General features: G+C 33.0%; 1 protein-coding gene across 1 annotated transcript; it reads right to left on the reverse strand.

Moving 5' to 3' along the window:
• Window positions 1-5,003: 5,003 nt before the first annotated feature.
• LOC145579681 (secreted RxLR effector protein 78-like) lies at window positions 5,004-5,357 on the reverse strand. The gene has a single exon (XM_081636916.1). It carries the CDS (start codon window positions 5,355-5,357, stop codon window positions 5,004-5,006), a length of 354 nt encoding a protein of 117 aa, XP_081493042.1.
• Between the last annotated feature and the right edge of the window lie 2,214 nt (window positions 5,358-7,571).

Here is a 7,571-nt window from a genome sequence, read left to right on the forward strand (position 1 = left end):
CAGTTTAGTAAATATGAACATGTCCTAACAGAGGAAGTATATAAGAAGATTAAAAAAAAAATTTACACAATTGACAATAGTATAATCTTTGGGAAATTAACGACCCGTATATTAAATTGATAATATGCAACAATCATTTTTTTAAAACTAGAGATGATTAATTATGGTATAGTTGCACTTAGGGCCTGTTCACTTCAGCTTAATTTCAATTCAGTTCAGCTCAGCTCCAATCAGTTCAGTTCAGTTCAGTTTAGCTCCTAATTTCCTTCTCTTATAAATTATTCATTTCAGTTCATTTCACTTCAGTTCAATTTAGTTTAGTTTTAATCAATTCACTTCAGTTCAGCTCCAATTAGTTTAATTTATTTCAGCTCAATTCAATAAATGTGAATAGATCTTTAGAGTAAAAGAAGTAAGCATTTTTAAAATTAGAGATGATTAATTATGGTATAGTCACACTTAAAGTAACTCGGTGGCTTTGGTTCAATCGAGATTCCAAATATTAAACTAATTTAACTAGTGCATGTGTGTTGTTCATTCCGATGAAGTTCTTCATATTAATTTAACTGTGATTGTTTCACATAAATGATCAACCGAGATAACTTTTATACGGTGTAGATAAATTAAAGAAGTAAGTATAATTGTATGTTGGGAGTACAAACTTACTTATGTGTAATTCGAAGTGTAACGAAAAAAGTACAATATTCTTATTTATCTCGAGGATCTGTATATCTAGGGGGACAATAATATGTTACTTGTATATTACTATATAGAAACAATTGAAAGTCGAGACTATCATATTATAAAAAATAAAAAATTATCAATTCAATATTTCAATACCAAAAAATATCCTTCTTTTTTTACACCTTATGGTACGAAGTAATGGCTAACACAAATTTTTATATGCGGCCTGTTGTATCGTGCGGCAGGGGTTATTTGAATTTCTCGGTCAGGGGTTACTTGAGTTTTCGGGATTAGTTTTTCGGTTAGGGATTACTTGAGTTTTACGGTCAGGGGTTACTCAACTCACAATTTTTTGTATGCGGCCTGACCGAGAAACTCGAGTAACCCCTGACTGAGAAGCTCGAGTAAACCTGACTGAGTAACCCAAAAGCGAGTGAACCCCTCGAGTAACCCTGTCCGAACCCCTCAAGTAACACATAACCGAGTAACTCAAGTAACCCCTTCTTGAAAAACTCATGTAACCCCCAATAAAAAAAACTTGGATAACCCCTATCACATGGTGTGGCCTGTTACACCAAAAGGTTATTGAATTGCTAATATACAACTCTTTTTTGGGGGAAATTGATGTAGATGCTAAATTAAGAATTAAACTAATAATAAACGCTATTTCTTATATGTCTAATGGTAGGTGAGTGGAATAAATTGCAAACCTTGCTTTATTTCCTTTTTTTTAACAAAGAGTCAAATTAGACACAACAAGCTAAAGTATGGCCATTTGTTCTTATAATTTATTGATAGTGACATTCTAAAGCTAGACTATTAAACTTTGTTTTAGTCTTTTTTTATTTATTTTATTATTATTATTATTATTAGTATTATTATTATTAGTATTATTTTTTTTTGTGAAATTGAGTGATTGTTCAAGCTAAGCATGATTACTTGATTGGTATATATTATAAATATGGATGCATAGTAATTTATTTATACATAGATGCATGACACCTGAACTAATAGAACCTAAAGCTTTATTATCAATAATAATGTTATGTGTCATCTTTCAAAATTCTTATAAATGTGAATGGAGATATTTGTATTAGTTGTACGTCACCAAATTAATTAATTAATAAGGTATCAGCTTTCATTAAAAATAAATAAATAAATAAATAAAAATAAAAATAAAAATTGAGAGGGTAATTATGTTTAACATATACACTAGTTTATAGAAGATTTGTTATGTTTAATTTAAAACAATTTTTAAAATGTAAAGAATATAATTTTTTCAAAAAAAATTGCAAAACTAAGGGCCTGTTCTTTTCAGCTTAATTTCAGTTCAGTTCCAATCAGTTCAGTTCAGCTCCTAATTTTCTTCTCTCATAAAATATTCATTTCAGCTCAGTTCAGTTGAGCTCAGCTCCAATCAGTTCAGTTCAGTTCAGCTCAATTCAGTAAATGTAAACAGGCCCTATACTTACTATATACTAAAGTAATCACCAGAGTTTTTCTAAAAGTACACGTGTCATATCCATAATTAGAAAAAGAAAAATTCAGCCAAAAACTTTTTGCTTTTTCTTTTATTATTTTTCCCCTCAAAGAATCCCATGATAAAAAAAGGTTAATGATTATAAATTCTTTTTTTTATAATTGTTATATAAGTCATTTCATTTTAATTGACTATTATTAACAAATTTTATTATTATGAATGCGCGCATTGTACGAGCTAAAAACTAGTTTCGAGTAATAGTAAAAATAATGAAGAAATAAATTAAAAATGAGTCTAGTACACAGTGCTCACTCCTATAGAATTTAATTTAGTTAAGCACAAGTACTATGTTATTTTAAAATGGTGCATGCAATGTGTTAAGTTATTATAGGCCACTAGATTTTGCCGTGTGGTACTTTAATTTGAATGGTAACTTATTTTTCGAAGCACTACTAGAGGTTCTCAAGAATTTATTTTATTTTTTTAAAAAAAATTAAAAATTAAAAAGTCAACGTATGATAGTGATCTTCCAAATAAATTTATGAAGATTATTCGTGAAGTACGTGGGCAAACATATCAAACTACGGAGTACTTTAGAAGAAAAAGTAGTCAAACAAATAAAATTATTCAAATTTGCGTAGCTTAAATTAGCAAATACAGTAGGTTTTAGAAAAAGGCATGCAAATGTTTTTTTTTTTTTTTTTTTTTTAAAACACGCTAGAAGTACCATTTCATTAAGGTTTGGACAAATTTTCCACTGAGTACATAGGAAGCAATATCAGGAGGACAATGACATTCCCACACTTGCTCGAGACCAAAGGGTACTATCCTAGCTAGGTGATGAGCGACAGAGTTCTCATCCCTACGAACATGAGACCAAGAAACGAAATCAAAATTCTTACAAACAAACATAGCATCATGTAAAACAGAATCTAAATCCGAGAAAAAAATCACAACCTTCGAGAGTCGGTTGATAACTATTTGGCTATCGGATTCCACCACCAGCTTTATAACACCATACCTTCTTGCAAGCTTGAGACCAAATAAAATGGCCTTACATTTTGCAATTTCAAGGGGCCAGCAACCCCTTATTCTTTGAGTTCCTGCAAAAAGAACATCTCCTCTCTCATTTCTAGCTACTGCACCGGGTCTCACCCACCCTTCATCCCGTAAATAGGCATCACAGTTCACCTTAATAAAGTCGGCAAGGGGGGGGGGGGGGGGGGGGGGGGAATTCAGACATTTGACCTCCACTGCCTTCTCAAACCTGCAACACCATAAATTTTGCTTCAGTACTTGAGACAATCAGCTACTAATCTTTGCACCCTTTCTTTGACAACAAGGTGCGGTACTTCCTTTGCATTGAACACTTTATCATTTCTCCTACTCCAAATGTACCACAAAAGAGTTGCGCCTTTCAAGCATTATTTTGAGTTCGTATCTTGCCATCGCACAAGCATATCTTTGAAATCCTCACTGGGGTATGCAGGGACCAATTCTTCACAGTCCGGTTCTCTCCACAAATCACGAATTGTATTGCAAAAAAAGAAGGTGTGTCCCATGGTTTCACAGGCAGCAGAACACCATGGACAGGAATCAAAGTCCGCCATATGCCTGTAATGCAGCAGCTCTCTGGTTGGAAGGGAATGTGTACACGCTCGCCACAAAAATTGCTTTACTTTCGGGATTGTTTCAAGGTTCCAGATTATCACCCAGGCCTTATGAAACTCATCTAGGTTGCAAGACTTCCCTAGCAAATATGCAGTTTTTACTGAGTACACACCGTCATTCGAGAATGCCCAGACAAGTTGGTCCTTAGGAGTACGAAGGCTGACAGGGATTTGCATAATGCATTTCACATCTCGTTCATCAAAGTTTGAAACAATTAGATCATAGTTCCATCTTTGGTTTGCTCATCAATCAAATCACACACCTTTGACACACCTTCAACTCTCGGGGAGAGGATAAATTTACCCTGCTCATCCGCAACCCAGGGGTCAGCAAAAACATCAATTGATCTCCTACCTCCCACCCTCCACATAAGACCCTCATTTACAAGAGCTTTTGCACTCCAAATGCTACGCCAAGGGTAGCTACCATTTAATCCCAACGAGGCATCCACAAAATCACAGTGAGGGTATTATTTACCTTTCATTATACCACCCAAGAGAGAGTTCGGAGCAGAGATGAGCCTCCAAGATTGCTTACCGAGCAATGCATCATTGAAAACTGCCATGTCTCGGAACCTGAGGCCCCCAAGACATTTGGGCTGACACATATGTTCCCAATTTATCCAGTGCACCTTGCGACGATGGTCCGTATGCCCTCACCAAAACTTTGCAACCATAGACCGAATTTCATCAATCACACTTGTAGGAATTTTATAAACCCCTATAAGATAAGTGGGAATAGCCCGGATAACCGATTTAATCATCACCTCTTTAGCAGCTTGCGACATTAATTTTTCCTTCCATCCATTCAATTTCTTCTAGATTCCGTCCTTTAACGCAGCAAACACCATTCTCTTTGATCTCCCTAAAATGGTCGGAATCCCCAAATATTTTTCGGCTCATTTACCAACCTCGTTCCCCGTATCTGAATTAACTCTTCCTGCTTCGACACACACACACCCTTGATAAAAGAGACCTCCGATTTTTCATAGTTAATTTTCCGACCGTAAGCTGCTTCGTATACGTTGAGTATATCAACTATCTTTGAGCATTCCTCTCGATTGGCTCTAGCAAAGAGAAGACTGTCAACCACAAAAAGAAGATGTGATACTTTCGGCCCATGTCTACAAGCACCCGCTCCATGTACAAGTCTATGGCCCAAAGCTTTTTTAATCAAAGCTGAGAAGTAAGGCATCCGCTATGGTGATGAAGAGATAAGGAGAAAGCGGGTCGCCTTGACGTAGTCCCTGCGAAGGAACTACTTTCCCACAAACATTTTTGTTTATGATGAAGGAGTAAGACACCGTGGTAACACAGCTCATAACAACCCGAACCCAAGCCTCTGCGAATCCCATTTTCAGCAAAAGATTTTCTAAGAAAAACCATTCAACCCGATCATATGCCTTACTCATGTCAAGTTTCATCTCCATGGAAATCAAGGCATTATCCGTAATCAATCTCCCCGGGACAAAGACACTCTGATTTTCCGAAATTACATTCGGCAAAATTTCCTTCAAGCGCATAACAATTACCTTTGAGGCAATTTTGTACAAGGCATGCAAATGTTAGAAAAAACTTCATGATCCTAAAAAAACGGTGTGTTCATTTGGGTAAAGAGAAACTTTAATTGTACGCCTAATGAATAGTGATGTAGTAGATCACATTTTATCTTAGTTTTGAATATTATTAAGAAATAAGAAACGTACTACATGGATAATAAATTGTGTAGAGCTAGCTTGTTATCAAGAACGATGCTTTTAATAATAGTGAGTGTCAATGTGAAATCTTTATCCAAATTATTCGTACATATAGTAATTACGTTTCTAAATTTATCTGATACTAATTGATCAACTAATTTGAACTTGTTAGAACCTAAGTAAACTATTTCATTTTACAACCAAAATATTAAAACGTACTTGATGTTCTTTTTTTTTCCTCATTGATGTTCTTTTATCATGCATCAATTTGCTAATTTACCATTCACAAAATTTATCACCGTATTTAGAGTTATACATACATAATTACTCACACGTGCATGATTTAAAAAGCACGCATTTGTATTGAATTCAAAGTAGTCATATTCAATTAAATTTTACATTATCTTCTTTGATGTTGCGAATCGAAGCTAGACAGACTATAGATTCTTTTCATATCTTCTCCAAACGATTGAAAAATGCATAAAGAGAATAAAAACATTCCGTTTGCTAATTTTGGTGTCATATACAAAGATAATTTGGACATAAATTAACCTAGCTTGTAGGGAATAAATAACATTTTTTTGAAACTAGAAACCCTAAATGAATATAATAATCTTACATATATAGTTTATGTAAAAATGGCCATAAAAAAGGTATTGATTTCGTTTGAAGTTAATGGCAATAACTTGATTAAACTAACAATTGATGATCATTAATATTTTTAATTATATATCAATAAAAACACTGAAAACTTTATATTTATTACTCGTAAACAATACAGTTAAATATTTAGATAAGTCTATAAGATCGAATTAAAATATAGGAGTACATCGTATGTGTGATACAAGTATATACTTTGTATGAATATTGAAATACACAGATATAATCCGGATCACAGAGAACTAAAACTTACTTGGTGGATAACTTACCTTATGACTTCGAGGTTGCAACTTCAAATTTCACCAATTACATTTGCTTAGAATGTAGGACAATTGCTTAATATGTGAGTGATGCTAATTCAATAGGGTATTTTATGTTAAACAAAATTCCGAAGGACGGAGTATGTTTTTTTTTTTTTTTCTCATTTAGTCACGAAATCTCATCTAAAGCAACGCCACGTTTTATACATGCATTTGGTCTATCGTTTAAGCACTAAGCCTCAATACCCAATCACCAACCGACACTTTCACAGTATCCCACTTCCAGAAAAGGCAAAAAGGAAAAAAAAAAGTAATTTTATTTAAAAATAAAATAAATAAAAGAAAATACTCGTAAAATAAAATAAAATGGAATTATTACTTCCCCACAGCATGTGAAAAATCCAACGATTAATCAACAAACTCTTTTACATTTGGTCTGGCATTTGTCACTAACTCACTATCCTCCACCCAACAAACTAATATTATTCAAAACAAAAAAAATAAAAATAAATTCCTTTATTTTACAAGTACTGTTCTACTGCAAACTCCATATAATCAATCAATTTCACTAACTTTTTTTGTTCTAATTTTGTACACCACACTTCCTCAAAAAAAATAAAAAAAGTAAATAAAAAAAATTGTACACCACATCAATTTAAATATCAATAGTAGTGTTTAGAGTTTCACGCTTTTTAATGCATATTTTATACTATGTACTATTAATACTATCTCCGTTAAATGTGATATGCAACTTTGGGGTAATATTTGTGAGATATAAAATATTCCAAAGTTGCACATAACATTTAACGTAGGTAGTATCATAAATTATATTTTGTTAAAATTAATAAAAAGATGATATTTTCAAATTTTCTATAGAAACAATGTAACAAGATCTCATATAGTTACATATATTTCAACTTAATAATCACAAAAGACAATTTTGCTCTCCTTACATGAAATAAGGTACTTTAATCTAGATTTTTTTAAAGTCGGATCTGGTTTAATCTGAATTTTTCTAATATGATCTAATTGTGTAATTTAATTGAACATTGACCTTAATGTTAGGTAGATCTACAAGAAAAAACTTTACTCCGTATCATGTATGATATTGTCATACTCG

The sequence above is a fragment of the Chenopodium album genome, chromosome 14, assembly GCF_948465745.1.
Source record: "Chenopodium album chromosome 14, dcCheAlbu1.1, whole genome shotgun sequence".
NCBI classification, from domain to species: domain Eukaryota; kingdom Viridiplantae; phylum Streptophyta; class Magnoliopsida; order Caryophyllales; family Amaranthaceae; genus Chenopodium; species Chenopodium album.

Excerpts from the sequence above, each read along its gene's own strand:
- LOC145579681 (XM_081636916.1), bottom strand. The coding sequence starts at position 5,357 with ATGCGCTTGAAGGAAATTTTGCCGAATGTAATTTCGGAAAATCAGAGT.